At 47.7% G+C, this 18,442-nt stretch overlaps 1 protein-coding gene across 4 annotated transcripts in view; it reads right to left on the bottom strand.

The window, feature by feature from the left end:
- The window catches only part of LOC115937097 (junctophilin-2), a 63,462-nt gene extending 48,018 nt beyond the window's left edge, over nucleotides 1–15,444 (bottom strand). Inside the window, exons 1-2 of one of the 4 annotated variants that reach the window (XM_031029406.2) lie at nucleotides 14,490–15,438; nucleotides 11,016–13,022 (exon numbers count right to left, since the gene is read on the bottom strand). In XM_031029406.2, coding sequence (XP_030885266.1) covers nucleotides 12,958–13,022; nucleotides 14,490–14,868 — 444 coding nt within the window. In that variant the 5' untranslated portion in view covers nucleotides 14,869–15,438 and the 3' untranslated portion in view covers nucleotides 11,016–12,957. Of the gene's footprint in view, nucleotides 1–11,015; nucleotides 13,023–14,489 lie in introns of those variants that run through there. The other 3 variants (XM_081832731.1, XM_081832732.1, XM_081832730.1) reach the window with 3 other exon arrangements.
- Between the last annotated feature and the right edge of the window lie 2,998 nt (nucleotides 15,445–18,442).

Here is an 18,442-nt window from a genome sequence, read left to right as displayed (position 1 = left end):
TAGTATACAATACCCTGGGGTTTTTTTGTTTTGTTTTGTTTTTTATTTATTTATTTGACAGAAAGAGACACAGTGAGAGAGGGAACACAAGCAGGGGGAGTGGGAGAGGGAGAAGCAGGCTTCCTGCGGGGCAGAGAGCCCGATGCGGGGCTCGATCCCAGGACCCCGGGATCATGACCTGAGCCGAAGGCAGACGCTTAACGACTGAGCCACCCAGGCGCCCCCAATACCCTGGGTTTTAACCCTCACTCTGACACCAAATAGTTCTAGAACATGCGTGAACTATTTAAGCCTACTGAGCCTCCGTTTGTCCTTCTGAAGATGGAGGTAATGGTATCTATTTCAGATTATTGTTCACTCTTTTATTCGAATTCAGTATTTGCTGTGGATCCTGCATTCTTGGTGTTAGATGCTGGGGACACAGTGGTAAATAAGACACACGATCTCTGCCCTCAAGGGACTTGGAGTCGAGTGCCAGAGAGACTGGATTTAATTGACCACCAGAAATAAATGTGTACCTTGGCCGGTGGGGGAGGATTGGCTGACCACAGACTAAGTGAACCATACGTGAGGATGCTGGCACGCGGTAAGCGCTCCATAAACGTTAGCTTTTTGCCAGGCCAGAATCTTTGCTCAGAAACCTGGCCCAGACAGGATTAACTGGAGAGATGAAAAGGAGCCAGGGAGGACAGAAAGAACTCAGAGGGAGAGAATGAGACCAGCTCCATTTCCCGCCTTGGTCTGCTTGCTTGTGAGAAAGCAGGCTTCTCCCCTGGAATGCCCAGGCTTGGCTGACTTGGCCACCTCTCTGACTCGGGACGCCTTAAAGCGTCTGTCCTTGGGAGGAAGAGAATTTGGGAAGTCTGTTCATCGGCGAGACCTACTTCCACACCCTCTAAACACACATGACAGAGTAGCTTATGGAAGCCACATCTATAGCACAAGATCCACCCTCCTGGCCAGAGAGTATGATTTAAATGATGTGGACGCTGGAGTTTTTATAAAGCACCTCTGATGGTTTTAATATGCAACTTGAGTAAGAGCTGTGAAACCTCTCCGCTGACCTCCAGTTAACCAGTGGGCTCCGTTCTTTCGGTCAAACCTGTAACTTGCTGTGCCTGGCAGGTGTTGTGATCCTGGTTGTTACCCAACTGCAGACCTCTCCTGTGCTGATGGAACCTCATTCTGTTCTGCGGCCCAGCCTTCCTCCCTGGGCCTTAGAGAAAGGCTCCCCATGCAGGGGTAGATCCTGACTGCTCTCAGCCAGACTTCCTATCTACTCACCTTGCCAATGATCAGATTCAATGTGAGCATTTGATGAAATCCAGCATCAAGACCAGAGGGGAAGCAGAAAAGAGCTCCTCTTTCTTATAAAGAGAAACATGCAGAAACATAGTCTTCTGCTGCTGGGTGTCGCTGCATGTGGAGGTGACCCCTGGAGCTGTGGTAGTCGACTTGGTACCATGCGGGGAGCTACTGAGAACAGAGCTGACGCGATGGATGGCAGAGCAAAATGTGGCAGGAATCTGGGCCCTTGTTGACACTGTTGAAGCTCCAAGTCAACCAAGCCCTACCTCTGGATTCTTCTTTACATGAGATCATAAATATCCTTATTGTTTTAGTCATGCTGTCCAATATGGTAGCCACCAGACGTAGGTGGCCATTGAACACCAGATTGCAAAGAATTAGTACCCCCCCAAAAAGAATGTAAAATATCTCACTAATAATTATATATTGATTACATGTAGAGATGATAATATTTTGGGTAATGGGTTAAATAAAATATATTATTAAAATTAATTTCACCTTTTTAAATACAGCTACTAGCAAAGTTTAAATTGCATATGTAGCCCACATTATATTTCTATAGAAAGTACTTGTTTAACTCACTTGGGGTTAGGATTTTCTATTACCTGCAGACAAAAAAATATATCCTAACAAGTATAGGTGTCATCATTCTGATTTCATAGTTGGAATAATTCAAACTAAGAATTTAAATGACTTAGTTTGAAAGGTTTGAAAACCCTCATCCAAACCTCATCTCTGAAGGAAGCCAACCATTTCAGAAGCCCAAGGGAAGTCTAGGAGATCCAGAGTCCACTTTGAAATAGAGAAGAGACATGTGGGCCAGATCAGGGATTCTGCCTCCAAATACAGAATGGACACTGAGAACACCACCCCCTCCGGCCAGTGACACCTGCCTATTTCTAGAAGACTGTCTAAAGTCTGAACATCAATGTCCCTGGAGGACTGAACAGAGATGGAGAGAGAAGAGTCATGACTGCTCCTCTCCGGGGGTGGGGTGGGGGGTCCCTGCTTCCTATGGAAGTCCTGACCTGACAGTCCAGTGTCTTCATGACCTGGTCCCAAGTCACCCTCCTAGTTTTGTCTTCCCAAATCCACCAAAGCCCAGCTTCAAAGCCACCTCCTTCAGGAAACCTTCCTGGGCTATCTTCCTTCCTCCATACTCTCATTACTTGAGACATTTGTCACTTCTCACCTCCTATGATAGCTATCTTGTCTCTATCTCATCTCTTTGGGCTAATAGCCATCCCTAGTCCTTCTCTAAGTTCTCTCACATAGGGTCAGATCTTAGGACAAGATCTTTGGACAGGACCATGAAAGTGTCATCAGCAGATTTCAGACAGGGTTTCAGGTGGAGAATGGCAGGTAGGGGACTGAGCACCAGAGAGTCCAGGGGTCAGTGGCTCTTGTCCAGGTACACCAGAATTGGACCAGGTAAACCAATGCGCATGGTGGTGAACAGGCATGCCCATATGCCACAGATACCTATATATAGATATATAGATGCTCCTGAGTATAGGGGACCCACCCCAGCTTGGCTCTAACCCACCTTGATAAAGACCATGGACCCAGTGTCCCTGAGAAAGCAAGCCAGGCCTAAGACGTCTTTGGGGGCAGCAGAATAATGGAAATTGTTTGGGCTTTGGAAACAGACAGGCCTGACTCTGAATATTGCTTTAATTTCCCCCACTTCTCTTTATCTCCAACTCATCCGTCTGGTCCGGGCTGCACAATTCTCCCTGGTTTACTACAAGAGCATCTTCCCTGATCTCTCACCTCCCCTGATACTTCAGTCCACCCTTTGCTGCTGCCAGAGTCATCTCTTTAATAAGATGTGGATCTGACCAGGTGACCCCACCTAAAACCCTGCAGTGGCTTCTGAGTGCCTTGAGGATGGTCTTGGGTCCTCAAGCAAAGATTGTATGTGAATGATTTGGGGGGAATGCTCTTGGGATGAACATCTATGAGGAAGCAGGATTCAACAGCAGAGGAAGTTGAACTGTTGCAACCAAGGCTTCCACTGATCCCATGGGGATCTCTGGAGCTGTTATGGCCCTTCAGAGTTGTCCAGGAGGCTGGGTCTTTGAACTCCTGTATCAAGCACTCATTAGCTATGGGTTGCCCACAGAGCTAGGCAACTCCTTTTGACAGACAACAGTGCCCCACTATGAGCCATCAGCAACCAGCACTCCTGGCAGCAGGTTGGGGGGAAGGAGGATCCTGCTCTGGAGCAGTATCTGAGGGTGTCCGGCAGTATCTACCATAAGGATGAGATCAAACTCTGCGCTGCGACCCACAAAGCCCTCATGATCTGGGCCCTGCCAACCCTCCAGCCTCACTGACTCCACTCTTTCTCAGTCTCTGTGCTCCTGCCTTTTCTTGAACACAACAGCCTTTTCTTGTGCCCACCTCCAAGCCTTTGTCCTCACTCCTATTGTCTGGCACTGTGTAGCTCCTGTTACCCAGCTATCCCCTGTTCATCTGTCAGATCTTAGCCGTGACACTACTTCCTCAAGGAAGCCTTCTGTGATTAGCAGACCAGATCAAGTTCCCGTTACACCCATACACTCTTCTGCTTTCCCTTCAAATTGCTTATCCCACTTGTAATTAACTAGCTGTCCAATGCTGGTCTCTGCTGTTAGAACACAAGCTTCTGAGGGCAGGGACCAAGACTGCCATACTCACCACAGCATCCCAAGCACTCAGTGCAATGACTGACACATAGAAGGCATTCAGCAGATACTATCAGATGAGTGCACATGTTCATGGCCTTGGGCACGTTCTCTTTAAGTCTATCTCTGGTCAGTAAAGTAAGCAGTGCAAGTTTACTTTGCAGGGTTGCTGGAGGGTTTACATGGGTTCTCTAGCAGAGATACCAGATTCTCAACAAATGTTGGCTCCCTTCACTTCATGGGAGAGAATTGCAAGGTGACCTAGTTTGCCTTAGATTGAAAGGCTTCCCAAGACATAGGACTTTCAGTACTAAAACCAGGACAGTTCCCAGGCAAAGCAGGATGGTTGGTTACCCTCAAACTGGATGAGAAGGAAAAAATGGGCATTTCATATTAGCACAATGTTCAGTGGTATGCTAGTAGAATAGCTCTTTGGAAAAATAAACAAACAACCCTAATTTGTAGTGCTAGCCAAGTTCCATCATGTAAATATACCCACAGTGGCTAGTCAGGCCACAGTTGAACAGCTAGCTTGCAAAATTTCTGAAAATATAGGGATGGGCTCTCATGAGATGGTAGCAGCTGGTGCCAGACCCCACATGTAATATAGACTGTCATGTTCCCTCCCAATAGCTGCAAAAGTGTAACACGTTTATAGACAACCTCAACTCGGGGTAAGTGAGACTATTTCAATCCCGCGGTCACAGGTTGGAGTGGCCCTCCAAGACCATCTAGTTCAAGGCAACAAGTAATCTGTCATATGGGCCATCTCTTACCCACCCTGTGACCACAACAGACATTGCTAATCAATCATGCTACTGAATCCTAATGCCTTGCTCTCTGGCTTGCCTGCGAGGTGGCACCATAGTCCCTTCCCATGGCTCCCAAATGCTGCTACCTATCAAAGTTCCACTGTCCCTGATTTCCCAGGATCGCTGAGAAGTAACCCAGAGCAGAGTAGTTAGCAGTGTTTGTGACTAGCTCCTGGGAGCAAGGTCAGGTTACAGCGGGCATATGACAAGTCCCCATAGCCTGCAGGGCTCCACCACCCCCACATCCAGAGGCTGCTACCCCAGATGACACCCCACAGCTCATACAAGAAATGGGATTAAACAAGTGACATCACCCGGGTGCTGCCAGTCCTGGGGACCTGTGGCCTGGGTGGAAGTCCCTTCACCAGGCTCTGAGTCAGCTCAGTAATCTTGAGAGCCTTGGGAATCAGAAATAATTGGGTGTAGGAGAGGTAAAAGAAATCAAGGGGAGAGAGTCTGGGTTCAAAGGACCCCACACGGGTCACTCAGGCCTCCTTTCCTTGCTCAGGCCTGCCCACAGCCCTCATGCCCACATGGCATGTGCAACAGGCATCTCTCACCCATAATGTCCAACACCAAGCTCCTGACCTTCCCTCTTTGAACACTTGGCCCATCTCAGGTCAGGGCAATGTCATCCTTCCGTGGCTTAGGCCAAAGCCTTGACTCCTCTTTCTCTCACTCCCCCAGGCCAGTCTATCAGCAAAATTTAATGACTCTACCTTCAACACAGATCCAGGATTTACTTCCTTCTCCTCACCTCCGCTGCTACAAGGTGGTGGCCCAAGCCTGTATTCTCACCCGTAAGATTGCAATAAACTCACTAATTCGCTTCCCTGCTTCTACCCTTTTTGTACCACCTCCTCTTCCCCAAACAGTCTCTCAACACAGTAGCCAAAGGAATCCCTTTAAACAAGGTCGATCATGTCACTTTTATAGGCCTCATTTTTCTCAGAGGAAAAGCCAGAGTCTTACGATGGCCTACAGGTCTCTGCATACACGGCCCGCTCTCCACACCTTCTCGGCAGGAATAGTGGATGTTGTGCGCTTTTCCCATCAAGGGCCTATATTGTAAGGCTGTCCTGTCATCAACGATGTGAAATTTGATCACTTTGTTAAGATGGTATATCCATAAAGGATTCAAATTAAAAATAAAAGTCATGGGGGCACTTGGGAGGCTCAGTCGGTTGAGTGTCCCACTCTTGGTTTCGGCTCAGGTTGTGATGTCAGCGTTGTGAGATCGAGCCCCGCATCAGTCTCCGCGTTCAGCGCGGATCTGCTTGGAACACTCTCTCCCTCTCCCTCTGCTCCTCCCACCCTGCGCTCTTGTACTCTCTCTCTCTCAAATAAATAAATCTTTAAAAAATAGATTAAATAAATTAAAAAATAAAAGTCATAGGGACGCCTGGGTGGTGCAGTCGGTTAAGTGCGGTCCTGACTTCAGCTCAGGTCATGATCTCGGGGTCCTGGGATTGAGCCTGACGTTGGGTTCCCCGCTCAACGGGGAGTCTGCATGAGCGTTCTCTCCCTCTCTCTCCCTCTGCCCCTCCCCCTGCTCATGCTCGCTCACTCTCTCTCTAAAATAAATAAAACTTAAAAAAAATGAAAGTAATAAAAACATTGTATATACCAAACAGAACATTTCCTGCAGGCTGTGTGCAGCCCTCAGGCCTCAGTGTGTCACCCCCACTATATACTGTCCATATGACAGTCGGCAGCATATGCTTGAATACATCCAGGCACAAGGTGCTCTCTACTTGTCTGGAGGGAAGGGGGTTCTAGAGTTCCCACAGCCCCTGGATCATTCTATGGATTTTGCCAGGTGGGTCTGGGTCAGTCAAGTCTCAGTTATAGAGGAACAAGTAGGGGTCCTGGATGCTTCACTTGTGACCAGACCTAACTGTCCACCTACTCTGTGGCTCTGGCTTCAGAAGGGATAGGAGAGGACAAGGACAGCCCTCTGGCCTACGGCAGGAAGCAACTCTGTCCCGCTCAGCCTGCACCCCAACCTCAACCAGGGCCCTCAGAAAATGAGACTCAACATTCCTCACAAGGGTGTGGCAGCAAGGGCTGGTCCAGGGAACAGCTGCTGGGGCCACAGAATTAGCAGTCTCTGGAAACAAGGAAGCTTGATGAATCGCAAGAGCCTGGCCTTGGACAGGAGCATGTGTGCAGAGATTTGGCCAATTGGACACACGCATCACAGAAGGCAAGGCTGCAGAGAAGAAAGACTAATTGTGTCCACTTCCCTGTCTCGCTCAGGGTCCGCTCTGCTCCCCTGGGGTCCCAGATAAAGCCAAGAAGCTGCCGTGACAGCAACTCAGCCGGCTGTCATGCTGGCCCCCTGGCTGTGAACTGGGACATGAGATTTTCAAGATGAGGTTAAATTATGCTGATTCTACATTCGAAATGGAATCGTGCCTGGCATGAGTTCCATCTACACTGGCAGGACTCAAGGCAGAACTAATCGAATCAAAGTCTTAGCTTATTAACTGCTCCAAAGCCAAAAGCTAGTTTCTGTGCTGAAACAGTCTCCCCAAAACAGCTGTGGTTCAGGCCATCCTGAATTAACTCACCCTCTAGACTGTGAAGGAAATGCAGAAAGGGGAATAGTTTTAGCACTTTCTAGGTGCCAGGCGGTATGTGAAATGCTTTTTATGTATTATCTCATTTCATTGTTTCAACCATATTTTGAAGATTTTGACATCTCTAATGAAAAAAAGGAAATGGGAGCTCAGAGAGGTTACGTATGTGCCCACATTCATAGAATTAAGAAGTGGCACAGCTGGGATTTGAACCCAGATCTGGCTACTGTAAGCTGCGAGTGCCCCTGTCAGACTCTCTTAGGACTTCCACACTTGGTTTTTAATAGCAATCAAGAAATTTTAAATTAAAATATGTTCCTTTTAAATCCAAAAAAGAACAAAAAAATCCCACTAGAACTAAGAAATTAATTTAGCAGTGTAAAAGGATTCAAAGTCAATGTACAAAAATAATTGCATTTCTATAACCTAGCAATGAACAATTGGAAAAGTGAAATTTAAAATTCCACTTACAGTATCATTTTAAAAACTTACGAATTTTATTCAACAAAACAGATGTGCAAAACACTGAAAACTCCAAAACATTGCTAAGTGAAATTAAAGACCTAAATAAATAGGGATATATACCATTGTCCATGAATTGGAAGGCTCATTGCCATTAAGTTGTCCTTTCTCTGCAAATTGATAAATGGGTCTAATGCATTATTAATCAAATTCCCATTGGGCTTTTTAGTAGAAATCAATAAGCTGATTTTGTAATGTATATGGAAATGGAAATGACCTAGAAGAACCCAGTTGAAAAAAGCATAGTTGGAGGATTTACTCTGATTTTAAAATTTACTATAAAGCTCTAATAACAAAGGCAGTGTGATCCTGGCATAAAGGTAGACAAACAGATCAATAGAAAAGATACTCCTTTGGAGAATGAATGAGTGAATGAGTGAATGGATGGATGAATGAATGAATGAATGAAGTTGCTTCAAGGAACACATATCCCAGGCCCAGATAATGTGACACTAGGTATTGCGCAGGCCCCTATCCTGGCAAATTCATTTTGCTCCCATGTTCACAGTCAGTTGGGTTAAAATGAGCTTAAGTCATCAGCTTTGGGCAAGAGAAAGAAAATTGGATCCAGAGAGCAGAGCCTTGGGTTTTTTACCCAATTGTCATAGTTAAACATAAAAATACCAACTTTTCAGCATGTAAAAATAATAAAAGCACTAACCACATGGCAAGCCCTGTTGTAAGTGCTTTACTCTATCAGGGCAGCATTTAATTCTCTCGACAAGATAGAATAAAAGAAAAAATAGCAAGCACTGCATATAGGAAGGGAATATTATTTTGTGAGGATTTATTTCAGTTTTACATTTTTGTGTGTGTATGTACAGAATTACGATGTGAAATATCTAATTTATAGCAGGTTGCAACCGCAAAGATTTGAATGCCACTAGTGTAGTCAATGAGTTATTAAGAAGCCTGAATAATATAAGGCATGTAAGATTCTTAGCACAGAGCCTGGTATAGGGTAAAGACACGAGAAGTGGTAGATGCGGTCGTGACCACTGTCAAGGCCCGCCTCACCAGCATCCCCCACCTTTGTTGTTGCTCAGGGCTCTGTGCTTAGAAGGCCCTGCGCTTGGTTTAATGCTCTGCTGTCATTACCTTGAAATTCTTCATGATTTTGGGGCGCCTGGGTGGCTCAGTTGGTTAAGCGACTGCCTTCGGCTCAGGTCATGATCCTGGAGTCCCAGGATAGAGTCCCGCATCGGGCTCCCTGCTCGGCAGGGAGTCTGCTTCTCCCTCTGACCCTCCCCCCTCTCATGCTCTCTCTCTCTCTCTCTCATTCTCTCTCTCAAATAAATAAATAAAATCTTTAAAAAAAAAAAAAAGAAATTCTTCATGATTTTGAAGAGGGGGTCCTGCATCTTCATTTTGTACTGGGTCTCACAAGTCATGTAGCCAGTCTTACTTTGTATAGTTGTTTATCACTTATTAAAATAATTACTTATACTATGAACTGTTTTTTAAAGATTTTTATTTATTTGAGAGAGAGGGACAGAGTGAATGAGAGGGAGACGGAGAGAGAATTTGAAGCAGACTCCGCACTGAGCACGGAGCCCAGTACGAAGCTGGATCCCACAATCATGACATCATGACCTGAGCTGCAACCAAGAGTCTGATGCTTAACCAACTGAGCCACCTAGGTGCCCCATATACTATGAACTTTTTAATTACTACTTATTACCATCAAATTCAATCTCTGCCTCTTACTAGTTAGAGGACAGTGAGAGAGAATACAGTACGGGGCTCCATCCCAGGACCCTGGGATCATGACTTGAGCCAAAGGCAGACGCTTAACCGACTGAGCCACCCAGGTGCCCCAGTTGTGAAGGTTTAAATAACACATGTTCCATGCCAAGAGTAACACCTGGCACATAGTAAGCACACCAAAAATCAACTATTATTATTATTATTATTATTATTATTATTATTATTATTATTACTGGCTTTACGAACAAAGTCCATCTTGGGCCTGGTTTTGTTTTTTTTGTTTGTTTGTTTGCTTTTGAGAGAGAGAGAGCAAGGGGTGGGCAGAGAGAGAGGCAAAGAGAGCATCTTAAGCAGGCTCCACACCCAGCATGGAACCTGACGCAGGGCTCGATCTCACCACCCACGAGATTATGACCTGAGCCGAAATCAAGAGCCCCGGACGCTTAACCGAGTGAGCCACCCAGGCACCCCTGGGCCTGGTTTTTCCATTGCACATTTTGGGGAAGGGATTACTGACTAGCTGAGTGCTTCTGGAACTTAACACCAGAGTACTTTGAGAATCCCATGGCTATCTGAGGAAAAACACAGACAGTCCATGCACATAGGCACACATATTGCCTACACGCTGATGGGCCTCTGCCGCCAAGGCCAGGGCTCCAGGTCAAGGACCTCGGAAAGCAAAGATCACCAGTGGCCCTTCCAGGCCTGGAGTCTGTGGGTCTCTGGGGTGGGAAGAGCTAGGCAGCCAAAGGAGCATTACTACTTAAGGCCGGGCTGTATGCTTGCTTTGGCGATTTAGGCCCGCAGCTATTTTTACTTTGGCTATATATGGCCAGGGCAGGAAGAGGGCTATAGGTGGGGGAGGGGTGCCAGGCGGCTTACAGCAGGGTTCGGGAGCTTGGGAGTGGGAGCTCCTTGCCTTCACCACCTTCCCCTCCCAGGGGAGAGCTGGAGAGCGGAGGAGAGGGAGAGGCTGCGGCCGGGCTTCATGAAGTCACTTTAGAACAGTGATTTTCAAACTTTTTTGACCATGACCTGCAGTAAGAAATACATTTATACACCATGTAATAAACACACGATGCATGTACACACACACATTATGTATGTACATGTATCTTCAGCTGAGCAAACAATACTCTTATGCTCTGTGAAACACTCTGCCTTTTCTGTTCTTGTTCTTTCATTTTTAAAAATGCAGGTCATGACCCACTAAATTGAGGTTACCACCTGTTAATGGGACAATACCCCCGGTTTGGAAAACTGCTGTTTCCTTTGGCTGCAAGGTAAGGTGGGGAGTGGAGGAATGGGACATATTGTCCCTTTCATCAGTACTTCCTAAAACTGCTGATAAGATGCAAGTTTCAGCTTTATCTCCTGGCTGGCAGCACGTGCTAGACTTCCTGGCTTTCGTGCACTCTGTTCTCTCAACCTGGAACACTCATCCTCCACCCTTGTCACCTGCCTCACTCCGTACTTCAGAGCCCAGCTTGCCGCTTACTCCAAGAAGCCTCCCTGATTGCCTTAGTCTGGTTAGTTGCCCGCCTCTTCATCCCTTAGTCCCCAGTACTTTCCTGCGTAGCACCCGACACCCTATAGTATGATTTCTTGTAGATTCAATGGAAGGTAGGGACCCTTTCCATTCTGTTCATTTCTACACTCCTCCCTCCCAGCACTATACTGCTTGCTTCATAATAATCACTCAGTACATATTTATTGAGCGAATTCGTGAGAGTTAATAGTAATTATAGCAACTACCGTTTATTGAGTACCCATTTTTCCCATGAGAAATCTTAGGAGAGATTAGCATAAGTCCATTTTATTGGTGAGGAAACTAAGGCTCCACGATATGAAATAATAGGATAGGCCAAGGTAATAACCCAGGGCTGCCCGACTCCCAGCCGTTTCTAATCACAGGATCTTATTTGTCTACATTCTCTTCAGCACTACTCAGGATGGGGCAAAGGGCAGGTCCTTAACAAACCCTCAGGGGACTGATGACAGGTTGATTAAAGAGATTTTCCGAAGCAGTGGCCACATCTAATTTTGGAGAGTTGCACCTCGTGTGTGGCTTGGGAGAGATCTGTGAGATTTCCAGGGCCCCTGGATGTGGGACTGTCTCATTTGGAAGAAGAGTCTGGGCCTCTGACAAACCAGAGGAGCAAGTCTTCCAGTTAACCTGGCCTGAAGACCTCCCATGCACACCCAGAGTCAAACCCAGGGCTCTGCAAAGCCTACGTGATCTGGCTCACACCCACAGCTCCAACATCAGCCCCTGCCTGTTCCCTTCATCCACTCAATTCCTGCCACCCTGGCGGTCCTGCTGTTCCTCAAGCATGCCAAGTCCAGGTCTGCCTCAGGGCCTTTGCAACTGCCATTCCCTCCCCGCCTGGAAGGTGTTACGCTCTCCGGAGGCCTCCCATCCTGCTTCCCAGACCACGCTATCCAAAAAGTCATCCTCTTCCTTCCTTTTCTCGTACCTTTGCTTGCTCACTGCCCTGGCTCCTGGAACTTGCTGTCGGATGGTGCCTCACACATAGTTGGTGCTCCATAATATTGGTTGCATGAATGAATGAATGAGTGAATGAATAGGTTTCCCCCCTTTAAGACATATTGGGAAATCAGTCCATAGTTTCTCAGAAATGTGTCTCTATGACTCACACCCAGGCCCCCAACACACACCTTGGTTTGGAGAGAGGAAAGAGGGAAGGGACATTTGGCCTACTTTGGTACCACTTTGCATAGGTAATTGGCACCCCAAAGCACTCAAGGATCATCTCCGTGTTCTAGCCAGAGAAACTGGGGCCTGCTCCCTACTTGTCCCCAGTGCTCAGCGCAGTGTCCAGCATAAACATCCAGGGAATTGAGTTGCACCGAACTGTAGAGGTTCAGCAAACGGCTGAAGGTCACCGAATTAGGAAGTGTGGAGCCAGAATTTGTCCTCAGCGCTGTCCGATTCCAGCCAGGGCTGTGTCGCTTCCACTGTGCCCACAGAAACTCCGGGGACACAACCTCACCCACATCTAGACACATTTGAGGGTAGGCCCTCGCCAGACACCCCCCAGCGGACAGCCCAGTTGGGAGCCCATGCTGTACCTGAGGCCCCTCTGGATAGGCCCACAGGCCTCAGCTTGAGCATAACGTCCCCCGTGGGCTGGTTCATGCTCCTTCCTTCCTGCTCCAGCACAAACCCACTCCCAGCCTGCCCGCTTCCTGCCCTCTGTCCTAAAGAGGGGAGATGAGCGGCAGATACACTATGAATGCCTTCAGACAGACGCCAAAATATTTTCTTTAAAGCAGCTATAGTTTTTGAGTTATCTGTGTCAGCTCCTCTTCCCAGTGGGGCATGTTAAGGAGACTTCAGAGAAGCATCCTGAGCTGGAAGGAAACTGAATGACCATTTAAAGCAGAGCCGGCCAACGTTCCTGTAAATAGATGAATAGTAAATATTATAGGCTTTGTGGGCCAAAAGGATATTATGTAGGGACTTCCATATAATTTCCACATGTCACAAAGTAGAGTTCTACTTTTGATTTTTTCCAAATATTTCAAAATGTAAAACCACTTCCAGCTTATAAGCTGTACGAAAACAGGCATCAGGCCGGTTTGGCCGGCTAAGCTATAGTTTGCAAGTGCCTGATTTAAAGCAATGCTTCTTAAACGTTAATGTATATAAAATTTTCCAGGGGAGCTTGTTAAAACAAATGCCTGGGCCTACCCTTAGAGATTCTGATTCAGATTCAGGTCTAGGTGGGGCCCCTGAGTTTGCTTTTTTAACTGATGGACAGATGATGTTGATACTGCCTGTCTAGTGACGGTATTTTGAGCAGCACCTGACATTCTAAAGCCCATTTTGTGGATGAGGAAACTGAGGCCCAACTAAGTGATATATGCAAAGTCATGCTCAGTGGATGAGGTGATGATATCTTTTCTGCCACTTCCCACAGCTGTTTTGCCACAGAAAATTCCTCTTCATCTCCTTAACCCCCTGGGCACGCTCATGCTTCTGAGCTTCTTACTCATTTCTCTCCCCACTCACACCCTCTCTAAAGCAATTTTCCCAACAAGATCCAGCTCAGATGTCACCTGTTCTAAAGCAGTCCCTGACCTCCTCAAATCTAACTTCTCTGCCCCAGCACTCTGTACCTACTTGTGTATGATTGTTTGTCTACGAGTCTATCTTTGAAGCCTTGGGCTGTATCTTATTCCTCTTCAAATCTAACTCTTTTTATAATACCTGGCAAATAGGAGGTACCACAGAAATATGCTCTAAACAAAACAATGGATGGATGGATGGATGGATGAGTAGATGGGTGGGTGAATGGATAGATGGGTGGATGGATGGATGGATGGGTGGGTGGGTGGATGAATGGGTGGGTGGGTGGGTGGATGGATGGATGGATGAGATGGGTGGGTGAGTGGATAGATGGGTGGATGGATGGATGGATGGGTGGGTGGGTGGATGGATGAGTGGGTGGATGGATAGATGGGTGAATGAATAAATACTTCATGATCTATTGCTTGAAAATAATTTTCATGGCAAAGTTGAGATTAGAACCAAATTCTTCTAGAGCACAAGCCAGGGTATATTCCATGGCTGTTTGTCATCCTAGCATGCAAACAGTAGTAGTTAGGTTTTACTGAATGTGTGTTGAGTGTGTTACAGCAGGTCTTGTCCTGAACACTGCTCAATGGCCCTGTTATTAGCCCCACCTTTACTAACGAGGAAATGGATGCTGAGAGAGGTAGGCAGCTTGCCCAACGCCACACAGCAAAGAGCATCCTGGCTTTTCTGATTCTGTGTCACCTTGCCCCTCCCTCTTCCCACCCTCCACCAGTCTTCCCCACTGGTCTGGCTCCTACTAGCTCTGCGGGCCCCAGGCTGGGCTCACCTCCATCTGCATAGGTCTCGGTGCCATAGCCGTCCTGCAGGCCATTGTTCCAAGTGCCTTCATACTTGGCCCCGCTGCTGCCACTCTGCCGAGTTCCGTAGCGTCCCTTGAAGCCGTGTGTCCACTCGCCCTTGTAGAGCCAGCGCCCCTTGGTCTCTATGCCCAGCCCATGCCGTTTGCCCTGGCTCCAGTATCCCTCGAAGGTGTTCCCACTGGGCCAGGTGTAGACGCCCGCCACTTCGAAGCCAAAGTTCCAGGAGCCCGAGTATTCGCCCTGGCCCTTGGGGCCCGTGCACAGTCCATGTCCGTGGGCCTTTCCCCCCTCCCAGCCCCCACAGTATGCCCCGCCATCATCAAAGTCAAAGCGGCCCCCACTCATCTCATCGTAGCCCCTGACAGCCTCACCGTCCTCCAGCGTGGGGGAGAGAGGGCGATGGGGGGTGCCAGCGACACGCTCCAAGCACACTCAGGGCTGGGCGCCCCTGACTCACCACTGTGCCCCAGGAGGGAGAAAGCAAGATGCCACCAGAGGCTGAATGAGCCCAGGAGCCAAGTCAGCACTGGGTCGGCTGGTCAGTGCCATGCCTGGGAGGCCCCCACTCAACCAGCCAGAGGAAGGCTGCCAGTTGGGAAGGAAGCAGGAGGGAAAGATTCAAAGTCTCCATAGAGTGTCCCAAGTCTGGCTTCCCTGGAGTCAAAGGAAAAACGGTGTGATCCCTTTAAGAAGCACAGTGAAAGGGGTGGGGTGGAGGGGTCCCCAGTCTGTTTCGAAGAGGGTAAATTCTTCCTTGGTGACAGCCCCCAGCCTGAGGCTGAATTCCTGCAGCCGGCTGGCCCCCTTCTCCACCCAGTGGGTGTGCGGGGCTGTCGATCTCCCTGCCGCTGCCCCGCCCCTCTGGATCCTGCCCTCCTCCTGGGATGGAAAGGTCATTGTTGCCCTAACAAGGCCATTGGATCTCGGAAGCTGCTCCCAAAATAACCCCCTGGCTAGCCCAGCCTCCTTCCAAGCGGGAGGGGTGTTTCAAACTGGGCTAGTGCTTCAGACCCAGGGAGTAGTTGGAGGGGCGAGGAAGGGCAGCTGAGAACTAAGTGTAGGCAGCTAGGGCAATTGGATGGGTTTTCTTCCCCCTGGGTAGGAGCTCCCTTCCACCTTCGGGGTCCCCTGAGTCTGCAGGAGGGGAAAGGGCAGAAGGGTCAGGGAGGGGAGGGAAAAGGAGGACTAGCAGAACAGCTAGTCCTGGAACACTTAAAATCCCCCAGAGCGTAGAGGTTGGCAAATCTCAGCCCCACCACCACTCACATGCCCTAACAGGACCTGGGGCTATACCCGCTGCCAGTCCCGTAAAGGAATCTGGTGACCTAAAGAGAAAGGAATGGGCATGGTTTCACATACGCTTTTGAAAGCAGAGGAGGGAACTCAGGAAGAGAAGTGAGGTTCTGAAAACGGAGTCTGGAAGATAGAGAAAACCGAGTCCAGCGCTCATGCACAACCCCCAATCCCTCTCCACACCCCCGGGAAAACCCTGGGAAGAGCCTGCAGAAGGCACTGAACGCTCCCTGGCTCTCTCCTCTGAGGGGCGAGGAGCCTGTCCTTCTTTATCTCTGAGACACAGGGTTGCTGGTTATTTGGAATGAGGTTGTCTCCGCAATACTCGAGGACCGTGATTTTTAAAAAAAATATCCCCTTTTCAAGTTTTCTTTTTCTCTGGTGTCTTCAGAGCCTGTGAGGCCAGACTTCAGAAAGCTTTTGGGGCAGGGTCAGGAGTGAAGGGCCTGGGTGGATTCCCAGCACTCAGGTTCCCACCAAACTTCAGGGAAAGGGAAAAATAAATCTCTATGACATGAAGCTGTGGCCAGGACTAATGACTGGAAATCTCAACTGAGCCCAGGGTTAACAGGAGCATAGAGTAATTCTGGGAAAGGTAGGAGCCACCAAGAACAGGAAGCTGCTGTGGGGGGTGGGGAGCGGAGATGGAGAGATACGGAGGAGGGGAAGGATTGAAATCACTAAAAAAGCAAGCGCAGAAGGCACTTGAGAACTATTGGACTATTATCTGACTTCAAACTTCATCTGACATACTCCAAATCCCACGATGACTCAGGCTCCTTGAAGTCACCGCAGAAGATTTGTTCTTGTTTCAGAAATGGACAGAAAATGTTCTCTCCCTTCATCCAGCAGACTCCCAGTCCTTCCTGGTTCCTTCGCTGTTAAAGAGCCCCTTCTGGGTCCACGTTTCACCCCCAGGCAGAAGCACGCAGCCTCTGAGCTCACTATCGCTGGCTGTTCGCCGAGGGGACAGGCAGCAAGTAGCCCCGGATAAACACTGCATCGTCTAGGTTTGGACTCACCATCCGACCAGGTGGACGGACTGAACTGCTTATACAAATTCACTTCTAAGATTGCCTCGCTGCCTACCCCAGAGAGCTCTGCTTTTGCCACTTCTCAACGAGGTCTCTGGAGAATCACGTTTCTTTCCAGCTCTGCTCCCAAGAGGAGAGGAAAGCAACATCTCCACGTGGAAGTTAGAGGAGTTTGAATTGCCCAAGTTCAATAGGCTTTGTAGTTAAATGCTGGACGAATCACCATAATCCTGTCCTAAGGCGGGATGGCGGTTGTGTCCTTCTGAGCTTTTCCACCTGATAAATTTAGCCACTGTGCATCCGTGCAGCTCCCTGTGGTGGTTCCCTACCAAGGGTGGGTACACATAAGACTTAAGTTCAACACCTGTTGAACTTCAACACATAAAAAGATTCAGGATTCCAGAGCTCCCCCCACCCCAAACCAATGAATAGATTGTACCCGGAAAAGGCATGGGCAGTTGTATTCTTTTTTTTTTTTATTCTTATGTTAATCCCCATACATTACATCATTAGTTTTAGATGAAGTGTTCCATGATTCATTGTTTGTGCGTAACACCCAGTGCTCCATGCAGAATGTGCCCTCCTCAATAACCACCAGGCTAACCCATCCTCCCACCCCCTCTCCCCTCTAGAACCCTCAGTTTGTTTTTCAGAGTCCATCGTCTCTCATGGTTCGTCTATCCCTCCTATTTTCCCCCGCTTCATTCTTCCCCTCCCGCTACCTTCTTCTTCTTTTTTTTTTTTCTTAACATATATTGCATTATTTGTTTCAGAGGTACAGATCTGAGATTCAACCGTCTTGCACAATTCACAGCGCTTACCAGAGCACATACCCTAGTTGTATTCTTTTTAAAAGCTCCTCAGACGAATCTGACTCATTCCTGGTTAAGAACCACTGTATGTTTTCAAATTAAGAAACTTTTTTTTTTTTTTTAAGATTTTATTTATTTATTTGACAGAGAGAGACACAGCTCCACGGCTACCTACGCTACCCAGCCTATGGTCCATGGATTCATGAAGGTGTAGCACAGGCTGGGTAGGGTAGGGTAGCTGTGGAGTTAGACCACAGGGGTGGTCACCAAGGGGTGACCCTGGACCAACTGTTAATTTCCCTAAGCCACAAATTCTTCAACTGTAAAAGTACCTACCTCAAAGGATTATTAGTATTCAGGATAACAGTATCTTCTTTATATGGTTGGGTAACTTCATACCGTAAAAAGGCTTAGGACACACTAAACACCTAATAAATATTAGCTATTATTAATATTATGCTCACATGATAAGTTGCTCTTCAAACTAGAATGCTTAATAAGATAGTCACCAAAGAGGTAAGTCAGAATCACCCCCTAAATACTAAATATCTTGACACCGAAATACTCCTTACTCTTCACAATACATGTTGACTCAACATTGCCCTGTGGTTTTTCACTTTTTAAGCTGATAAACTATGTTATTGGTGAAGGGACATTTTGATTTCTTAAAAGTTTAAATTTTTTGCCAAATTTGGTACTGGCCTTAGGTGACCAGTGCTGAACTTTTCGAGAGAGGCTTTTGCCTCTGTTAAATCAATGCATTCCAGGGAAAGGGAGGCC

This window comes from Leptonychotes weddellii, chromosome 10, assembly GCF_054177405.1.
Source record: "Leptonychotes weddellii isolate Sample4059 chromosome 10, ASM5417740v2, whole genome shotgun sequence".
Lineage (NCBI taxonomy): Eukaryota > Metazoa > Chordata > Mammalia > Carnivora > Phocidae > Leptonychotes > Leptonychotes weddellii.
This window is presented reverse-complemented; position numbering and strand designations above follow the sequence as displayed.